General features: G+C 42.1%; 1 protein-coding gene across 3 annotated transcripts in view; it reads left to right on the top strand.

The window, feature by feature from the left end:
* Positions 1 to 22803, top strand: part of rnf123 (ring finger protein 123) — a 390439-nt gene that overhangs the window by 153069 nt on the left and 214567 nt on the right. For all 3 annotated transcript variants that reach the window (XM_087994538.1, XM_087994539.1, XM_087994537.1), the window contains exons 25-26: positions 18893 to 18976; positions 22499 to 22606. In XM_087994538.1, the coding sequence (XP_087850664.1) occupies positions 18893 to 18976; positions 22499 to 22606 (192 nt within the window). The remainder of the gene's footprint in view (positions 1 to 18892; positions 18977 to 22498; positions 22607 to 22803) is intronic.

Raw genomic sequence — 22803 nt, 5'->3', positions numbered from 1 at the left:
TAACAGGATAGGTCAGAGTCAGTATAGATTTATGAAGGGGAAGTCATGCTTGACTAATCTTCTGGAACTTTTTGATGTAACTCTGAAGATGGACAAGGGAAATCCAGTGGATGTAGTGTACCTGGACTTTCAGAAAGCCTTTGATAAAGTCCCACATAGGAGGTTAGTGAGCAAAGTTAGGGCACATGGTATTGGGGGCAAAGTACTGACTTGGATTGAAAATTGGTTGGCTGACAGGAACAAAGAGTAGTGATGAATAGCAGGCAGTGACCAGTGGGGTACCGCAGGGATCAGTGCTGGGACCGCAGCTTTTTACAATATATATTAATGATATAGAAGGTGGTATTAATAGTAACATTAGCAAATTTGCTGATGATACAAAGCTGGGTGGCAGGGTGAAATGTGAGGAGGATGTTAGGAGATTACAGGGTGACCTGGAAAGGTTAGGTGAGTGGACAGATGAATGGCAGGTGCAGTTTAAAGTGGATAATTGTATGGTTATCCACTTTGGTGGCAAGAACAGGAAAGCAGATTACTACCTAAATGGAGTCAAGTTAGGTAAAGGGGCAGTACAAAGAGATCTGGGTGTTCTTGTACACCAGTCAATGAAAGCCAGCATGCAGGTACAGCAGGTAGTGAAGAAAGCTAATAGCGTGCTGGCCTTCATAACAAGAGGGATTGACTGTAGAAACATAGAAACATAGAAAAAAATATAGCGCAGTACAGGCCCTTTGGCCCTCGATGTTGTGCTGATCCAAGCCTACCTAAACTACACTAGCCCACTATCCTCCATATGCCTATCCAATGCCCGTTTAAATGCCCATAAAGAGGGAGAGTCCACCACTGCTACTGGCAGGGCATTCCATGAACTCACATCTCGCTGAGTAAAGAATCTACCTCTAACATCTGTCCTAAACCTACCACCCCTTAATTTAAAGCTATGCCCCCTCGTAATAGCTGACTTCATACATGGAAAAAGGTTCTCATGGTCAACCCTATCTAAACCCCTAATCATCTTGTACACCTCTATCAAGTCACCCCTAAACCTTCTTTTCTCCAATGAAAACAGTCCCAAGTGCCTGAGCCTTTCCTCATATGATCTTCCTACCATACCAGGCAACATCCTGGTAAACCTCTGCACCCGTTCCAGTGCCTCCACATCTTTTCTATAGTATGGCAACCAAAACTGCACAGAATACTCCAGATGCGGCCGCACCAGAGTCTTATACAACTGCAACATGACCTCAGGACTCCGGAACTCAATTCCTCTACCAATAAAAGCCAGTACGCCATATGCCTTCTTCACCGCACTATTTATCTGGGTGGCAACTTTCAGAGATCTGTGTACGTGGACACCAAGATCCCTCTGCTCATCCACACTACCAAGTATCCGACCATTAGCCCAGTACCCCATCTTTTTGTTACTCTTACCAAAGTGAATCACCTCACACTTAGCTACATTGAACTCCATTTGCCACCTTTCTGCCCAGTTCTGCAGCTTATCTATATCCCGCTGTAACCTGGCACATCCTTCCTCACTGTCAACAACTCCACCAACTTTCGTATCATCCGCAAACTTGCTCACCCAACCTTCCAGCCCCTCCTCGAGGTCATTTATAACAATGGCAAACAGCAATGGTCCCAAAACAGATCCTTGCGGAACACCGCTAGTAACTGCACTCCAAGATGAACCTTTACCATCAACTACTACCCTGTGTCGTCTTCCAGCCAGCCAATTCCTAATCCAAACCTCAATGCCATACCTCCGTTTTTTTGCAGTAGCCTACCATGGGGAACCTTATCAAACGCCTTACTAAAATCCATATACACCACATCTACCACTTTACCCTCATCCACCTCCTTAGTCACTTCTCAAAGAATTCAATAAGGTTTGTGAGGCACAACCTGCCCTTCACAAAACCATGCTGACTATCCTTGATCACATTATTCCTATCCAGATGTTCATAAATCCTATCCCTTACAATTCTCTCTAAGACTTTGCCCACAACAGAAGTGAGACTCACCGGCCTATAGTTACTAGGGTTATCCCTACTCCCCTTCTTGAACAAGGGAACCACATTTGCTATCCTCCAGTCTTCTGGCACTATTCCTGTAGACAACGAGGACATAAACATCAAGGCCAATGGCTCTGCAATCTCCTCCCTTGCTTCCCAGAGAATCCTAGGATAAATGCCATCAGGCCCAGGGGACTTATCTATTTTCACCCTTTCCAGAATTTCCAACACCTCTTCCCTACATACCTCAAAGCCATCCATTCTAATTAATTGTGACTCAGTATTCACATCGGCAACAATGTCCTGTACCTGAGTGAATACTGATGAAAAGTATTCATTCAGTGTCTCCCCAATCTCTTCAGCCTCCATACGCAACTTCCCACTACTATCCTTGACTGGACCTATTTTACCCTAGTCATTCTTTTATTCCTGACATACCTATAGAAAGCCTTTGGGTTTTCCCTAATCCTACCAACTCAGGACTTTTCATGTCCCCTCCTTAGCTCTCTCTTCAGATCCTTCCTGGCTACCTTAACTCTCAATCGCCCCAATTGAACCTTCACACCTCATCTTTACATAGCCGCCCTCTTCCCTTTAACAAGGGATTCCAATTCCTTATTAAACCACGGCTCCCTCACACAACCCTTTCCTCCCTGCCTGACAGGTACATACTTATCAAGGACACTCAATAGTTGCTCCTTGAACAAGCTCCACATATCAATTACGCCCTTGTCTTGAAGCCTACTTTTCCAAGCCAGGCATCCTAAGTCGTGCCTCACTGCATCATAATTTCCCTGCCCCCAGCTATAATTCTTGCCCTGCAGTGCACACAATCCCTCACCGAATTGTGGTCACTGTCCCCAAAGTGCTCACCTACCTCCAATTCTAACACCTGGCCTGGTTCGTTACCCAGAACCAAATCCAGTATGGCCTCACCTCTTGTTGGCCTGTCTACATATTGTGTCAGGAAACCCTCCTGCACACATTGGATAAACACCGACCCATCTAACGAACTCGAGCTATAGCTTACCCAGTCAATATCTGGAAAGTTAAAGTCCCCCATAACAACCACCCTATTACTTTCACTCTTCTCCTGAATCATCCTCGCAATCCTTTCTTCTACATCTCTAGGACTATTAGGAGGCCTGTAGAAAACTCCTAACAGGGTTACCTCACCTTTCCTATTCCTAACCTCAGCCCAAATTACCTCAGATGGCGAGTCTTCATCCATCATCCTTTCCACCGCTGTAATACTATCTTTGACAAGCAATGCCACACCTCCCCCTCTTTTACCCCCACCTCTGACCCTACTAAAACATTTAAACCTGAAACCTGCAACAGCCAATCCTGTCCCTGTTCTACCCATGTCTCCGTAATAGCCACAACATCGAAATCCCAGGTACCAACCCACACTGCAAGTTCACCTACCTTATTTCGTATACTTCTTGCATTGAAGTATACACACTTCAAGCCACTTTCCTGTTTACTGGCACCCTCCTTTGAGATTGATGCCATGTTCCTAACCTCCCTACACTCCAGGTCCTGCACCCTAAAGCTACAGTCTAGGTTCCCATGCCCCTGCAGAGTTAGTTTAAACCACCCCCCCAAGAGCACTAGCAAACCTCCTCCCAAGGATACTGGTGCCCCTCCCGTTCAGGTGTACACCATCCAAGTGTCGATGCAAAGAGGTTCTTCTGCAGCTGTACAGGGCCCTGGTGAGACCACACCTGGAATATAGTGTGCAGTTCTGATCTCCAAATTTGAGGAAAGACATTCTGGCTATTGATGGAGTGCAGCGTAGGTTCACGAGGTCAATTCCTGGAATGGCGGGACTATCTTATCTTGTGTACCCTTGAGTTTAGAAGACTGAGAGGGGATCTGATTGAGACATATAAGATTATTAAAGGATTGGACACTCTGGAGGCAGGACAGAGATGAGGAGAAACGTCTTCACCTAGAGAGTGGTGGCTGTGTGGAATGCTCTGTCCCAGAGGGCAGTGGAGGTCCAGTCTCTGGATTCATTTAAGAAAGAGTTGGATAGAGCTCTCAAGGATAGTTGAATCAAGGGCTATGGAGGTAAGGCAGGAACAGGATACTGATTGAAGGTGATCAGCCATGATCACGATGAATGGTGGTGCAGGCTCGAGGGGCAGAATGGCCTACTCCTGCACCCATTGTCTGTTGTCTATTGACACCCTACAGGCAGTTTCAGGAACAAGGGAGGAAGTTCAAAAATGTGAAGAAGGATAAACCTGGAAACAACAGGTTGGTAGGACTCTTTCACAGACAACAATCTGAAACAAAGCTACTCAAAACTTTGAAAACACTGATCAATAAATTAAAGCCAGCACTCTAGGAAGTATTTAGATAAGCACTTGAAACACCATTGCACACAAGGTTACGGCCAAGCACTAGAAAATAGGATTGGAGTAAGTAGATATTCCTGGATAATATATTAATAATCTGGATCTAGATTTCAAAGCTTGCAGATGACACAATATTTGGAAGAATTATAACCCGTGAGATGGACACTGTAGAACTCCAGGGGGACATTGACAGTGGAGTGGCAGTTGGCAGATGAGGTTCAATGCAGAGAGGCTGAATTTGGAAGAACACAAAGACAATTTATAATAGGAGATGCAATTCTAAAGGGGTGACAGGAGCAGAGGCACCTGGATGCATAAGTGCATAAATCATTGCAGGTGCCAGAACAGCTGCAGAGAATAATTAATAAAATATTTTGTGTTCTTGGCTTTATTAATAAGGACATAGACTACAAGAGCAAGGAGATGATGTTGAACTTGTACAAGGCACTTATTAGGTTGTAAGTTTGCTCGCTGACCTGGTAGGTTTGTTCTCAGACATTTCGTCACCATGCTTGATAACATTATCAGTGAGTCTCTGATGAAGTGCTGGTGTTCTGTCCTGTTTGCTATTTGTGTGTCTTGATCTGTGGTTGGTGATATCACTTCCGGTTGTGTTTCTGAGAGGTTGGTAAATGGAGTCCAAACCAATATGTTTGTTACTGGAATTCCGGTTCGAACCGGTTTCTCCAAACCTGCAAAGGCCCTCAGCTGGAGTATTGTGTGTAGTTGTGAGCGCCAGACGTGAATGCATTGGAGATATTGTAGAAATGATTTACAAAAGTGCTTCTAGGAATGAGAAACTTCAATTATGAGGATAGATTAAAAAAGTTGGGGCTATTCTCCTTGAGAAAAGGACTGGGTGGAGATTTGGTAAGGTTTTCAAAATCATGCGCAGGCTGGATTGAGTAACTAAGGAGATCTGTTCCATTTGTAAAAGGAACAAGAATGATAGGGCACGGATTTAATGTGATGTGGAAAAGAAGCAAGTGTGATGTGAGAGAGACTATTTCACAGAGGGATTAGTTAGAGTATGGAATGCGCTGCCTGGAAATGTATTGGAGGCAAGATCAATGGAGGCATTCAAGAGGGCATGGACTGATTATTTGGATAGAAATAATGTGCAAAAGTGTGGGGAAAAAGAAGATTGGCACTAGATTATAGTGTTTGTTTGAAGAGCTGGTGCAGACATGATGGACTGAAAGACCACCTGTGTTGTTTAAAATCAACTGTGACTCTATTTGTTAATGGCAAATAGTGTTTGATTAATTTCATTGAGCTCTATGAAGTAAATAAGTTTGGAAGGAAACTAGAAAAGCAGCATAATTTTTAACTTTTAGGGACTGGGAAGTGTTGATTTTCTGAGCGATCTGAGTGAGATCTGCATGAATCACAAAAAGGTAGCATGCAAGTATAGCAAGAAATTTAGGGGCAAGATGAGAGGAGATTTCTTCATTCATAAAGTTGAGAGTCTTAAATTTCTCCATCCAGGGAAGTGTAGTTATTGAGTATGCTCAAGACTATGGTCAGTACATTTCTGGACGTGCAGGTCCTTGGCCGCCTCCATCGCCAGACACTGGCCACACGACGCCTGGAGGAAGAGCGCCTCATCTTCCGCCTAGGAACCCTCCAATCACATGGGATGAATGTAGATTTCTCCAGCTTCCTCATTTGCCCTCCCCCCACCTTATCTCAATCCTAACCCTCGGATTCAGCACCGCCCTCTTGACCTGCAATCTTCTTCCCGACCTCTCCGCCCCCACCCCCTCTCCGGCCTATCACCCTTGCCCTCACCTCCTTCCACCTATCGTATTCCCAGCGCCCCTCCCCCAAATTCCCTTCCCCTACCTTTTATCTCAGCCCGCTTGGCACACCAGCCTCATTCCTGAAGAAGGGCTTATGCCCGAAACGTCGATTCTCCTGCTCCTCGGATGCTGCCTGGCCTGCTGTGTTTTTCCAGCACCACATTTTTCAACTCTGGACTATAAGGACATCAAGACAAAGATAATATAGGAATCTGTATCTGTTGCAGTAACTCGGCTGTGTTCATATTAAATGATGTAGCATGTTCAAATGGCCTACTTCTTCTGTTCCTTGAATTTTTACATTATTATGATTAGTGCTGGATTGGGAGTGCGAGGCTTGATTCTGTGCTGAAGTCTGTGAAGTGGAACTTGCGAGTCAGCAGCTTGAGACTACCTGAGAATCCAACCACTGAGCTAATGCTAACTTCATTGTGATGAAGAAAAAATGCTGCTGTTTGCTATTATTGTACTGCACTAAAAATGTGTTGGGAAAGGCACTTAATGCAGACAATATAATCCATTTTCAACACAATACATCACATTAATGTATATTTATTGGGAGCTTGCCTGCTGCTATGTGAAGAGAATCGATGGTGTTTGTTGTCTTCTGAAGCAATTAAATTACACAATCTCATCACTGCAAACCACATGCACCATGTTTTGTTTAATGGCAAAAAAGGAGTGCATTTAGAAGTGTGTAATGACTCTGAAATTTAGAAGCTTCACTCATTTTCACTCTTTGCCATAACTTAGACTTGCTCACCAAAATTGTGGTTTGTTTACTAGGTCCTCTGTTCGATACCATATTGATCAGAAGGTGCATTTCAATCAGAGGGTCATTTATTTTGTATTTTATGATAAACCAATGAATGGGATTACTGCGACTTTTGGGTAAAGTGGGATCTGACTAAACCGAATTTTATTTATCTCAATATGTCAAATTTGTTTACTTAGTAAATAGCCAGTATCGCTAATACGATGCTTATGAATAGAATTGAAATTAATTTGCAGACCTTGGGAGCCCAGAAAGCTATTTTGACCCCTATATCTGTACTGTCTTGATGAATGAACTATCCAATTAGATCACTCCCCTGCCCTTTTCCCATAGTTTTGCCTTTCTTTTCATTTCCAGTATTTGTTCAATTACCTTTTTAAAGTTATTAGTGAATCCACTTTCATCAACCTTTCAGGCAATTGTACACCAGATCACAATGGATAAATTAATCACCAGTCACCTCCCTCTATCTAACGAGAGAAGTACCCTTTTGGTTGTCTGGGACTATGACGAATTTACCTTTACAACAACTTAGTGTATTAATATTCTTTTCCATGTTACCTTTGATTGTTTTGCTAGTGACTTTAAATCCATGTCCTCCAGCCACAAATACTTTGGAAAGTTTCTCCAAGTTAATCCATCAGAACCATGTGTGATATTGAACACCTCAAGTCTCCTCTTTACCTTTCTAGTCTAAGATAAACAACTGCCCAGTCTTTAGTAAATCCCTTATAATTTGACCTGAAGGACCTTTGCAGTAAATCCTCTCTACACCCTCATTGAAGATCTTGACATCTTTCCTAAAGTTTGTTCCCCAGTGACCTGGATTCGATTCCACCGTTGGGGGACTATCTGTGTGGAGTTTGCACATTCTCCCCGTGTCTGTGGGTTACCCCCGGCTTCCTCCCACAGTCCAAAGATTGGCCATGCTAAATTGCCGGTAGTGTCTAGGGATGTGCAGGCTAGATAAGCCATGGGAAATGCAGATACAGAGATCGGGTAGGGGATGAGTCTGGATGGGATTCTCTTCAGAAAGTCGGTGTGGATTTAATGGGCAGAATGGCCTCCTCCTGCATTGTGGGGATTCGATGCTTATATGTGCTTCAGTAGGTCACACAGATAAAAATAGACTTAATTAGACTGAGTTGTCCTGGTTCCGTGCAGGACAGTGAGCAGCAAGACTCCACAACTGGCCCCAGTGCATCACAATTTCGTTGCAGCCCAAGTGGTATCCAGCTCCTGAAGGTTTTCCTTAAATGTTTTTCATGTGACTTCTTTGACTGGCTTGTTGCTTTTGACCATCTAGTGGTGTCTATTTTATTGGCATGTCTTGCATACAAAAGGCAAAATACATGTCCTTCAGTCTAAGTTATCTCTTCATAATGAGCTGTAGGTGCTTCTGACCTGTCTGTGTAGCACTTCTTCACTAGCGCTGTTCTGTGTTCAAGTGATGCCAACATCTTCCATAGACAGTGCTGCTGAAAGATGTCCAACTTACTGGCATCTTTGCTGTTCTGTTGTATGTCTTGCTGGCCCAGTTTACACTTGGTATTACAGTGGATATATGGCCATATTGGTAGAGTCACTAAAAGACTGATGGTGCTTGCTGATTCTTGTGCCAATCTACCAAAGATCAGATTGCAGGTGTTGTGGCAATTCTCGGCAAACATGCGTATTTTCAGCTATTCCACAATTCTGAGGTCAAGGCAGAGTTGAGTTCCATTAAATCTCCCATAAATATTGCACTGCCCATTGAAATGCACAGTGTTGGTGCTTCATTGTATGTATTAGTTATTATAGCACCTGTATCTGCATTTCCCATGGATAATCCATCTAGTCTACATAATAGCAATCTTAGCAGCCCACCATCATAGGAGATAGATCAAACAAAATGAGCAACTTCAATTCAAGAGTCTTTGCATATTCTCACCTTCTGAGGCATTCATACACTAATGGGACTGAACTTATATTACTACCCTAGAATCTTTGGCTGCCTTCTAGGATTCTATAGAAGTAGCATTCAGTCTGTTGTCTCGGGGTGTAGGTTTGCTCGCTGAGCTGTAGGTTTGATATCCAGGCGTTTCATTACCTGGCAGGAGACAACAGCTTCGCTTCACTTGGAGATCGCCACTGATGATGTTACCTAGCCAGGTAATGAAACATCTGGATATCAAACCTACAGCTCAGTGAGCAAACCTACACCCTAAACCTCAACCTGAGCTACAAACCTTCACAAACCTTGCAAAAAAGTCTGTTGTCTCAGCAAGAGAAGTTAAGTTTCCTCTGCCCCCAGCTTCCTCTTATCAAATCTTCTCTCCCAGACAATTTTCTGATTCCCCACGTCAGAATCCAATGCCAGCCAATCAGCATTGTCCTGTTAAACAGTATAAAAATGATGGATTTCCTCTTAACTTGGCATTCTTGTGAATTCTCCTGATGAGTACAAAACAAAAAGCTTTGATAAAGCTTGTCTTTATCAGCACTAGGTTAATTGAAGGTGACTGATATAAAAAAATGGACCTACACCACCATTAGGCAAAGTGTAATGCTTATTGTAAAAGGGTTCTCCTTTATGTTGGTTGTCGTTCTTTTGCCAATTACTTTATTTAAAGCATGAGGGAGAAAGCACATGTTTTGATGGCAGGGGCAAAAGGTTGGGCCATGTGTGAAAGCATGACAGAAAGAGGAAGCGAATAACCTTGTCTGTTGGTACTGCAGAGTGTCCGCGAGAACCTCTTGCACTGCAGAACTGTGATCATAGAATCTTTACACAGTGTGGAAACAGGCCCTTCGACCCAATAAGTCCACACCGACCTTCTGAAGAGTAGTCCACCCAGACCCTATATTTACCTCTGACTAATGCACCTAACCAACACATCCCTGAACATTATGGCCAATTTAGCATTGCCAATTCACCTAATCTGCACATCTTTGGACAGTGGGAGGAAACCAGAGCACCCAGAGGAAGCCCACACAGACATGGGGAGAATGTACATACTCCATACAGACAGTCGCCCAAGGCTGAAATTGAACCTGGGTCCCTGGTGCCGTGAGGCAATAGTGATAACTACCATGCCATACTTCTATAAATTACAAATTGAAAATATGTTTTTGATTCTAACAGTGATTGTAAATTTTAAATGTGTCATGATTACTTTTGGGACATGTCGATGCAACTGTTGTTTAGCTTGATATAAAGTAAGATTCTGCAGTGACAACTACTGTTACATTTGAGAGGATGTTGGATAAGATTTGGACCACATCATTACTTAATACAGTATTTGCCCCTAGTTGTATTTCACCGAGTATGTTCAGACATCAGGTTGTGTGGAGTGAAGAATTGTCCCCTGTTGCACAGAAACTGCTGAAGCAGAGAAAATGTGCAAAGTGAAGGATTAGGTTTTATTTGAGGCTATTGTGGTGTAAGGTTCAGATATTAAATTATTCCTTTTGATACTGTTGACATTTTTAATATCATGACATTGGAACCCTTTCTGAGTACTGAAAGAAGCACAGATTCTAGGAGTAGGCCACTCAGCCCTCACTCAATATGATCATGGCTAGCCCTCTATCTCAATGCCATATCCCCTATTTCAAATTGTACCCCTTGATTTCTTTATATCTAAATATTTATCAGTCTTTCAACTTGAACATATTCAGTGAACTGTACTTCTCAGCCTCTGTGGTAATGAATTTTAGTGAAGGAATATTTCCTCATCTCAGTCTTTAAGAGTCTACCTGTTGTTGTTAGACTGTGCCCCTTGGAGTGCAGTGCGGGAGGACCATAAGTGTGAACTGGTTAGAAAGTTTCGCTCAGTTGTCAGGGACAACAATCCAGCAACCTTTCATTCCTACACTCTCTAAACCTCACCTCTCACTCTCCAACCCACCTTCATGGCCACTTACACTCCTCATCCCACTCCACGTCCCCATATGCTCCTATGCACTATTACACTCCTATAATTAAATTATGTTTAAATCTTTACTTACTGTAATATAGTATTTTTAAAAAATTTACTTTTGAGAGGAGGTGATGACAGTGGGAGAAACTTCAATTTGATGTTTCTGAATGGATTGTAATTATTCCTCTCCCTATCTGATTTTGTGAGAGTGTTCCTGTAACTTGTTCTGTACATTAGTTTCTGCTGGTACCATTAGAGAGACCTTAGGTAGGTTCACTGCCGCCAATCACTCTTGTTGGTATCGGTCTAGGATACTGAAACCATGTGGAGAAGGATGCCTCTCAAACTCTTTTTGGCAGAAGATAGGTTCAATTTTAATGGGCAATAAACAGTAAATAGGTTGATAATGCAATATGTAGTTGCTAACTACATTATACCTGAGATAAATGGCAGGCTTGAGTCTTTTGGGCTCAATTTAATATAAATTACACATTACTAATTCAGACACATGCTGTTAATACTAAAAACAATCACTGAAACATTGCATGCTGTCTGACAAATGCATGCAGAACTTGGAGGGCGTACCAAGTTCAGTTTGCTCCTCGCAGGAGAAGTCCTTTCTCAATATTTTCATTGACACACCTGTGGACCTGCTAGGATTTGAACCGGGACCTCCTGGCTCAGATGTAGGGACACTACCACTGACGCACAAGAGCCCCAAACGGACCTTCAGAGCTTATCTTGCAATAACCGTTCACTCTTTCAGGTACTAACTGTCTTATAGTAGCACGTTTCAGCTATGACTTCACTGGGAGCACATGCTGCTCATAATCAGAACATTGTGGTCTGCAATTCCACTCCAAACACTGTGGCACTCATCTCAGCTGACAACATGAGTGAGTGAATCAAGACCCCATCTATTCTCAACCAACGAATCCAAAACACATTATCTGGGCATTTTGCACATTGTTATTTGTGCGACTTTGAATGTGTTGAGTTCATGAAAGCTGAAATAATAATGCAAGTTGTTTTGTTTTATTCTGTGCTAATGAAGTTATATATGGAAGGTTACCTGATGGTATACAGCTACTTTTTTTCCAGAAAGATTCCAAAGTATTTGTGATTTGGAGAGTTGGTGGCCAGGTGATATTAAACCAGAGACCCTGGCAATGTTCCAGGGATCCAGGTTCGAATCCTGTCATGGTAGGTGGTGGAATTTGAGTTCAGTAAATATCTGGAATTAGGAATCTAATTATGACCATGACACCATTGCTGAATGAGGGAAAAAAAAACACACCTGGTTCACTAATGTCCTTTGGGGAAGGAAATTGTCAGCCTTAGCTGGTCTGGTCTGTGCGCAAGTGGGTACTGCAGATATTGGTGATTAGAGTCAAAATTAGAGTGGTGCTGGAGAAACGCAGCAGGTCAGGCAGCATCTGAGAAGCAGGAAAATCAACGTTTCGGGCAAAATGAAGAGATTTTGCCTGAAACGTTGATTTTCCTGTTCCTCGCATGGTCTGGTCTACATGTGATTCCAGATCCACAGCAATTTGGCTGAATCTTAACTGCCATCTGGGCAATTAGGGATGGGTAATTAATGTTGGTTTGGCTTGTGATAGCCACAATTTGTGAATTAATTATAATTTAAAAAAATCAAGACTCATCAATGACTGACATGCTTTACATCTCTATGATTCTATGATTTCTGGAGTGTCCTTCATCCAGCACAACAAAAGAGCTACTTTTTACAGTTCTTCAATCTTTAAATGTGGTTCATATGGTAAAATGATAATGCAACCAATAAATCAATTAGATTAGATTACTTAGAGTGTGGAAACAGGCCCTACGGCCCAACAAGTCCACACTGACCCTCTGAAGAGCAACCCACCCAGATCCATTCCCCTACATTTACCCCTTCACCTAACACTATAGGCAATTTAGCATTGGCCAATTCACCTAACCTGCACATCTTTGGACTGTGGGAGGAAACCGGAGCACCTGGAGGAAACCCATGCAGACACGGGGAGAATGTGCAAACTCCACACAGACAGTTACCCAAGACAGGAATTGAACCCGGGTCTCTGACGTTGTGAGGCAGCAGTGCTAACCACTGTGCCATGAGTTCAAATCACATCATAGCAACTGGTATATATTGAATTCAAATAATTAATTAATCTCTTGAGTGCCCTTCGGTGGGGATGAGGGGGTTAGGTGAGGATGGGAGAAATGTTTATTTATTACCATGGTTTGTTTATCTGTTGCTGCAGAATATACCATTTGTTGCCATTACCCTAAGTGTGGCCTGCATGTGCCTTCAGGCACGGAACTATATAACAAGCCATTCCATGCAAGGGCAATTAGAGATGTGCTAGAAACACTGGCCTATCCATGAAGTATCTATTTCCAAGAATGAACAAAAGAAAATAACTTGAGGAGGCTTTTACAGGGAAGAACTGGAACTGAGTTGGAAAAACATAAATATTCAGAGAGTTCAAGAATGTAAATGACGGGGAGATCCAAGATGACGGTGACCCAGTAGGTCTGAGTCTGCAGTGCTCTCCCTAAAACCCGGGCACCTCACTTTTTAAACCATTCAAGATAGCTTTTGCCCAGCGCTCTTAGTCCTTTTGCATTAAACCTTAACAGTTTAGTGCTTTTTTAAAAATGACTAAGGGCAAAAACTCCTGCAGCTCGCAACAGGCAGGGACCCCTCCCCCACCCCTTCCACAGCAGCAGGGACATCTGCGGACGCCTCGGGGGGGGGGGCTTACCTGTGGAGGTGAGCCTGATCTCCGAGATCGTCAAACTCCAGGAGAAGATTTAATGAGGCGAAGAAGCGTCTGAGAGACTTAAATGTTCAATACTTAATGCGATATCAGGCAACGCTGCTCTTCAGTCATGGAGGATCTGTGTATAACTTTGGATCACCGGAGAAAGTAAAAGAATTCCTGGATGCTCTCAAATAGAATGTGGGACTTGAACTGTATGGCTAACGACTTTATTTTGCCCCCCCCCCCCTTTGTTGACCCTTTCTTTCTCCATTTCTCTTTTACCGATCTTTCCCTGGGAATGGGGGGTCGCGGGATGGGGGTGCTTCTTCTTTATTCTTTCTTTGGTCTCGTTTTTATAGCTTGTGCTGCTTATCTGATTTGTGGAGGAGGTTTTTTTTTGAGTGGGGTTTTCTTTTTTCTTATTTAGTTGCATAATACTTGCTTGGATTGTAACTTTATACATTTCTATTTTGTATTGTTTTATTAAACATAACTAGGTGATGGGAGGAGGGGTGGGTCACTCACTTTTAACTCCTGTTTTATGACACTTGAATTTATTTACTCCATTTTGTAATGCCTGGGCCGAGGGCAGGGCCTTAGCTGGGAGAGGTTATAGTGGGATTATTGGTAGGTAGTAGTGCCCCCTGGGAGCAAGGGGGAAAGTCTCCTTTCAAATATGTTTTGTGTTATTTTTACTTAGGGCTAGTTCTTAATTGTGTTGATTTAATTGTCTTAAAGAGTTTTTTTATGTGAATTTTCTGTGGTCTTTATTCAATGTCTTTTGGGTGGGGTTCTTTCTCCTGGGGGGGGTCCCCGGACCTGCCTAGATGATCATAGCTAGCCATTCGCTTAGGTGGTGCACCTGGAATGTCAAGGGGAGTAATTCACCAATCAAAAGGTAAAAGATATTATCAAGTCTTAAAAAAGAAAGGGTTGATGTAGCTCTTTTATAGGAGACACCTCTACTTGATGAGGAGCATTCAAAGCTGTAACAGGGTGGGTTTGGCTGGGTGTTCTTTTCATCTTTCAGCTCAAAAAGTAGGGGAGTAAACATTCTTATTTGGAAGAATCTTAAGCCAGATAAAAATAGTGTCTGGATGGTATATGTTGATCAAAGCCCTAATATATGGAGAGGAATACAGGGTTTTGAATCTTTATTGTCCCCGGCACACCCTTTTAAATTTGTAATGCGTTCTCTAAGTTATTGGCTTCTGGGGTCCGCCATGCAATTATGGGAGGAGATTTTAATTGTATTATTGACCCAAAGACAGATAGGATACCTAGGAGCACTGCGGCTATATCTCTGAGATCTAGGCAACTGGCGGATCTGAACAAGGAGGTAGGACTAGTAGATGTGTGGAGATGTCTTCATCCCCAGAGTAGAGACTTTACTTTCTTTTCTAACCCACATAAGTGCCATACCAGAATTGATATGTTTTTTGCCCTCTTGACCCTTTTGAATTCCATACTGTCTTGTAAAATAGGTAATATAACTATTTCTGATCATGCTGCAGTATATATGGAAGTCAAGACTAGGGATGATGGGATAGTCCCCGACATTGGCGTATGGATCCTTTCTTATTGAAGGATAGCAAATTTATAAAGTATTTTTCACAGGAATTCAAAATAGTCTGGGATATCAACTCAGGTACGGCCAGTAACCCATTGATGATGTGGGAGACCACTAAGGCATATGCGCAAGGCTTGATCATCTCATATTCTGCATTCGGAAAAGATAAAAGGGAGAACAATAGCGCCTGCTCGAGGCTTGCTTGAAGGCAGCTGAAATTGTATATGTTGATAGGCCCTCCATTACTAAGCTACAAAGGATCACAACCCTTAGGGCAGCCTTGAATACTGCACTTACCCAAACAGCAAAGAGGGAAATATTATTCGCAAAGCAGAGATTATTTGAATATGGCGACAAGCCTGGCAGGTATCTAGTCAGAAAGAAAAAGGCTCCGCAAGCCATTACGTCCATTAGAGAAAGTGCTGGTACCCTGACTTGTGATCGTAAAAGGATCAATGCAGCCTTTAGAAAGTTCTATTTTGAATTGTATAAGTCGCAGGACTGTGAGGATAGAACTGAGAAGATGGAGTCTTTCTTTAAAAATCTGGCCCTTCTGGGCCTAGCCTTGGAGCAGGAGTCGATCTTGAATGCCCCTTGACAACCCAGGAACTACAGGACCCAGTTAGACAGCTTCAGAGTGCACCAGATGGATTTCAGGTCCAGTTCTATAAAGAATTTATAGGGGAACTGGCCGGGCCACTCATAAATATGTATAATTATTCACATAGTCAGGGCTGCCTCCTGCCTTCCTTGAGAGAAGCAAATATTTCTCTAATTCTTAAGAAGGGAAAGGCCCCAGAAGAATGCTCTTCATATAGACCCGTATCCTTGTTAAATGTGGATTTTAAAATTCTTTCAAAAATGTTAGCATTAAGACTGGAGTGGGTTTTACCATTCATTATAAAAGAGGACCATACGCCGTTTATAAAGGGTCGCAGGTCAACTAATAACATTAGAAGAGTCTTAAATATGATAAAGCCTGTCACAGGGAACAATACCGGGTTTAGTTGTCTCCCTAAATGCAGAGAAGGCATTTGATCGGGTAGAATGGCCATATCTTTTTTATACACTGGAAAGGTTCTGTGTTGGAGAGGTCTTTACTAAATGGGTTTCAGTATTATATAATGATTCCAAAGCAGCGGTGATCACCAACGGTTTAAGTTCGGATAGCTTTAGCGTTGGCAGAGGCTGTCGCCAGGCATGTCCTCTCTCACCGTTATTATTCACACTAGTGATTGAACCACTAGCGGAAGCTATACGAACTGACCCGATCATAGCGGCTCCGAGGATTGGTTCAGGCCAGCACAAAATTACTCTCTATGCGGATGATATCCTCCTTAAGTGATCTTTTGACACCTGTGCCCTGCTTAATTCAATTGATCAATCTATTCGGTATGTTCTCAGGTTACAAAATCAATTTTATGAAATCTGAGACCTTGCCAGTATATTTAGTTTACCAGATGGATCTTATTTTCCCTTTCGGTGGTCACTAGAAGGTTTTCTGTACTTAGATATTTTTATTACTCCAGTATTTTGTCAGCTGTATAAAGCCAATTACGTGCACTTATTAGAGAAAATAAGACAGGACCTTCAATGCTGGGGAAATCTCCCAATATCCTGGCTGGGCAGAGTAGCCCTAGTTAAGATGACTATTCTACCTTGTCTTCTATATCCTATGAGAATGCTCCCCCTGATGCCGCTGAGACAGGCATTGCGTACGCTTTACGGTTGGCTCAGCTCAGCTCCTTTATTTGGAATCATAAATGGCCTCTTTTCAAATTAGAAAAGCTACAGCTTTCGTAAGCAAGGTTGGATTGGACTTTCCAGATTTTAGGAGGTATCAATTGAGCTCCTTATTATCTTATGTAGCTGATTGGGTCTCTTGTGACCCACAATCTGGTTAGATATTGAGACCTCCCAAGGAAAATGTCCCCACATCAACCTATTATTTATGGACAAGATGAGAGTTATTACGGACTATTGTAAAAACCCTATTGTACTAAATACAATTAAAGCCTGGAGGATAATGCGACAAGATGAGGGTAACCTGCAAAAAAAACTCCCCTTATACCCCTGTAGTGGGAACATTGGGATTTCAACCAGGGCTGACTGATGCTGCGTGTAAACTTGGGAGTCCAGAGGTATCTCCTGTTTGGGAGACCTGTTCGATGGGGAGGTTATGATGTCGTTTGAGCAGCTGCGCCAGAAGTTTGGACTGGACAACAAGGACCTCTTTCGGTGTTTTCAAATACGAGAGTTTATACAAAAGAAGACCACACTGATAATTAACCCCTACAAATCAGATAGGGAAATGACAGTGCAATGGTCGATGGGTCCGCCCTTGGTCAGTACTCTTTATCACTCATTAAAAAATAAGGTATCGAAGGACATGGAACGATTATATAAAACCTGGAATCAAGAATTAGAGTTGGGAATCTCTTTAAAAATGTGGGAGGACATCTAGGAACAGAACTCAGGCTATTTAATTACAGATGCTTCACACGGCTCACATGGCACCTGAACGACTTGCAAAGTTCAAGTTAGGAACATTCCCAATGTGTTCTAAATGTAAAATAGAAGTTGGCGCACTCGCATTGCCTATAGACATGCCAATATGATCCGTAGGTATTGGGATAGAGTAGCAAATGCCTTGACAGAGATTTTGGGTATGGAGATTGGATCGGATCCAACGTCCCTACTTTTCGGCTCTCCAAACTTTCCCTCCCTGGATGTGTACAGGAGGAAATTATTTACTATCCTTTCCTTTTGTGCAAGGAAAGATATTTTAGTGAATTGGGTATCCGAAGGCCCCCAGGACTTTCAAACTGGCACAGGAGAGTCATGGAATATATCCCCTTGACTTCCTCATGAATATGGTGCACCAAAAATCGGAAGTATTTTATAAAACATGGCAGTCCTTTTTGAACTATATCGACACAGACATTTCGGCCATACTGGCCAGGGCTTTTGTCTAGCTGTGGTAATAGTTCTGGCTGGTTTGGGAGGAGGAATCCCGTATAAATACAGGTTCTATTATGACTTGATGTAAATCTATTTTGAGCATGTATCTAGTTATTTAATTACTTTGTTTACTGTTAGTAATGTATGATATCCTATTATGTTTTAGTTGTTTGTAGAATAGGTTAGTATTAGTTGTTTTTTTTTCTTTATTTAATTTTATATTGGTGTTATATTGTAAAGTGGAATACACTAGTTTGTATTATTTTGGTAATTTTGTAAAAAAATCTTAAAAATTTTCTTTTTCAATAAAAATACCTATATTAAAAAAAATGTAAATGGCTTAACATCCTGTCCTCAAACAAGGAACAGTGAGAGTGAGGGATACGTACAATAGACCAAATGTTTAACTGAACTGAAGAATGCTTGGGAAGGAAGGAATGTATTTTTGGTCAACAACAAGAATTGCAGTTTCAGGGGATTGAACGTCCCTGCAGTGTACTTCAGCCTTAGTGAGCAGTAAAGATGAAAATGGCTTCTCAAGAAAGGAGCATATTACCAATGTTTTTACCAGGAGACTCGAGTGGTTAATTTTCCCATGCCATGTGCACTGCTATGTTTAAGAGTGAAATGATTCTCAGGCATATTTTCAATAATTAAAGCTCACATTATTTGGTCTTGACAATATAATGTGATGCCTAAGTTGTGTTCAACTCTCAGTATCTGTTTGCAGATGGTAGGTGTGTCAGATGATGTCCATGAATATGCAGTGGCACTGAAGGACACTGAAGACAAGATTGCAAGATGTCCTGCAAAGGTAAGAGAATAAGCTCTTTGGTGCAGGGATGATGTTCATGAATAAACTATTTCCCGATATATCCCAAAATTTCTCCTTTCCATGTAAGCCCGATAATTTTCTTAATTTGCTGTTGAAGTTGTTTTCAATGCTGTTTCAGGGAGTGCATTCCAGATCATCCTGATTCACTACCTCCCTGCATTTTTCCCAGGTTCTTTGGCCAATGTCCTGAAATCTGTCCTCCTCTTAACTGACCATCTTGCTACTAGAACAATTTACCATGATTATTTATTCAGTCGAGTCCTCTGTAATTTTAAAAATGTCAATATTATCTTAAATTTAGCTTCTTTACTTCCAGTAAAACAATCCCAACTTTGTCGATCTCTCCATATAATTGAAGTCTCTCGTCCAGTTAATTTTTTCTGGTAAGACTCCTCCAAACCCTCTCCATGCTTCCTAAATAGTGATGAGGAATCTCATAGTTGGAGGAGTTCACAAATGTTTCTGCGGCTGTAGAGTGCTCTAAAACGGGAAAGTCAACAGTCAAAAGGTAATGGTTGACATCATGCAAGTGACAAAAGAACAAAAGATTAGATTAGATTAGATTATTTATAGTGTGGAAACAGGCCCTTCGGCCCAATAAGTCCACACCGACCCGCCGAAGCGTAACCCACCCAGATCCATTCTCCTACATTTACCCCTTCACCTAACACTACGGGCAATTCAGCATGGCCAATGGCTGAGTGGTATTATCACTAGACTATTATCCCAATAATTCAGCTAATGTTCTGGGGACAAAAACAGAAGTTGCTGGAAAAGCTCAGCAGGTCTGGCAGCATCTGTGTGAAGAAAATCAGCGTTAACATTTTGGGTCCGGTGACCTTTCATCCTTCTGAGGAAAAGAACTTTAACTGATTTCTCTTCACAGATACTGCCAGATCTGTTGAGCTTTTCCAGCAACTTCTGTTTTAGTTTCTCATTTACTGCACTCGCGGTTCTGAGTATTTAATGTTCTGGGGACTCAGATTCGAATTCCGCCGTGGTAGATGGTAGAATTTGAATTCGATAAAGAATTGTGAATTAAGGGTCTAATGATGACTATCAAGCCAATGTCAATTGTCAGAAAAATCCATCTGGTTCACCAATGTCCTTCAGAGAAGGAAATCTGTCATTCTTACTTGGTCCGATCTACCTGCGTCTCAGACCAGCGGCAATGTGGTTGTCTCTTAACTGCCCTCTGAATAATTCAGGGTGGGCAATCCCGTGACGTCCCGAATAGGACCTCAAAAAGAGCAACTTCCATATTACTTTCAGTGCCACAAGGCAGAAATAGAATAGGGCAGAAAACAGAGAGTCCGGATAGAAAACAGGAGGGATGACTTTAGATTCCTGGGACATTGGGAATGGTACTGTAGCAGGACCTATAAATGCTGAAAAGGTTACACTTTAACAGAACTGGAACCATTCTCCTCCTCAGTGGTGCTGTTGGAGAGAATTTAAGGCAATTTGGGGGATGTGGGGTTGGACTCTGTAAACCAGCATTAGAAAGGAGAAACTGGGTGCAAAATGGATTGGGAAGAGTTATACAATACTAGAATAAGAAATAGTAAGTTATTAGGTGGGTCCAGAATAAATGTCATATGACACCAAGTTATAGTCCAAGCACTGCTCCTTTACCTGAAGTGTTCACCTGATGAAAGAGCAGTGCTTTTGGATTATAAACAGATATCGTGTGAAATCCAAAATCAACATAAACTAAGCACGCCTTAACAGACACATGATATTTCAGTAAAAACATTACACGTCTCTTTAAATAGTCGATGCTGTTACATTTCAAGAAGGATAGGAGGCTGAAGTGTGTAAAAAGAGCAGCAGCTTTATCAAATGAGGTATTCTCCCTCCAAGGCAGCAAGGTTAGACTGAGCTATTTCCCTCCACAATGGCTGACGATATCACCGTGACGTTGTGTGATCGTGACAGCCATTGTACTTTCCAAATACCCAACATCCCTCCCCTTTACATCGGAGATTCCTGCAGTGAAACCAATTCACAATATTTACAAGCGTATACACAGCTGTCAGGAGATAAGACAATCCAGAGGACTTTGTCTCCTGTGTGACTGCCAGAGCACCCCAGGCTAATTTTTTTTTTAGCATTGCTTTTCTGGCCATTGCCTCTACTCCAGACAAACTTTCTGTTGGCTGTTCCGTCTCTTGTAAGAACATTAGTTTCTTCATCTTCAGTTTTCACATCATGCAATTCTTTTGTAAATTGATTTACAGTGACAATGGCTCTGGATTTAGAAACCTCTTTCACATGCATACAATCCCAAACCCTTTCTAGTGACTAGATGAACTATTAACTCACTTACAGTTTCTTGCTAAGATATTTCATATGTATGATTCTTTCTCATTTTCTTGTCATCCTTAAAGAACCAGGCTTAGAGGTTTCACAAAATAAGCAAAAGAAACCCCTAGAAATTGCTGAACAGACTGAGCAGGTCTGGCAGCATCTGTGGAGAGAAAACAGAGTTAATGTTGAATCCTGTGACCATTCTTTAGAACTTGACCCTTCTTCACTCACTCTCTCACATGCACACACTTCTAGCCCCTTTCATCTCAACTGCCCTGATGGCATTTTTTTTTATATAAAGCTGCTTTTCAATTGACAACACAACACCCTGGTTCATGCTTCAATCGTTCAATGCATTAGTGTGCCTGAGCTTTAGGTTTCAATTCCCTTTAGCTCATTCACGCATTGCTTCACCAAGTCTGTCTGTCCATACTCTTTGCTGATGAAGGGTTTTTGCCTGAAACGTCGATTTTCCTGCCCCTCGGATGCTGCCTGACTTGTTGTGCTTTTGCAGCACCACTCTAATCTTGACTCTAATCTCCAGCATCACTTTTGCCCTGTCCATACTCTTTGCTGACTCCTCCCATAGTGAATTCTGTGTGGGTTCTGCAACAAAACAAACAGAAATATGGTGCTGTTAAGAACATTAGGCTTTATTTCAAACAGCTTATGTTTAAATGGTTTCCTTTAATTCAGCATTAAATTAAGTAAATTAGAGAGGTGGATGTGAGCTCCTGATAGTTCCTCTCCGTAGACAAGCCCAGAGGTTCAGGTCAAAGTTTATTGTAGCTGCTCATGACAATTTTCATGCCAAACTCTGGCATGAAAGCAAACAGTATCTTGGTCCTCTGCTGTAACCATTCTATAATTCTAACGTTTTGTGCTCAAAATTGGATGAAATACTCCAGCAGAGAACTAACCAGAAAAGCTGAGTATAGCTTTAGAAAAAACTCAGCATCGCTTCCTTCCTATTGCTGTCAGTGCTTTCATTTATAAATTTAGAAAATGCTATATCCTTTCTTAGCAGGTTTATCACTTATATCCTGGCTGAATGAACCCAGTTGGGTAGTGGTTAGGCAAATGGCTGACCCTCCGACACTCCGAGGAAAGGGCTACTCCTACTGCAGCATGCTGGTGGCTTATGATCACCCAGGGCTCTCCAGCTTCATCTTGTGACTTTTATCCTTTCAGAGGAAGGATATTCTGGATGAATTGACAAAGAGTCAGAAAGTCTTCTCAGCGAAGCTGAACCACCTGAGTCGCCGGTTAGCCTGGATAAATGCTACCATCTACTCTAAGGTAAAGTGGACTGCAGTTCTGGAAATATTGATGTGAAGAGGCACCCTCTTTCACTAGGAAGCCAGGAGCATGGAAATAGTCGCCTCTTGAGTCAGAAGTTGTTCCTGTAGTGGGTGCAGACAACATTTGCTTTCTGAAAACCGTTGTCTGTATTTTTTGGAAATACACAGGAACATAGTAGTAGGCCAATTAGTCCA

The sequence above is a fragment of the Chiloscyllium plagiosum genome, unplaced genomic scaffold (assembly GCF_037043375.1).
Source record: "Chiloscyllium plagiosum isolate Xiang-an unplaced genomic scaffold, Cpla_swu_hap1 HiC_scaffold_14, whole genome shotgun sequence".
NCBI lineage: Eukaryota > Metazoa > Chordata > Chondrichthyes > Orectolobiformes > Hemiscylliidae > Chiloscyllium > Chiloscyllium plagiosum.
This window is presented reverse-complemented; position numbering and strand designations above follow the sequence as displayed.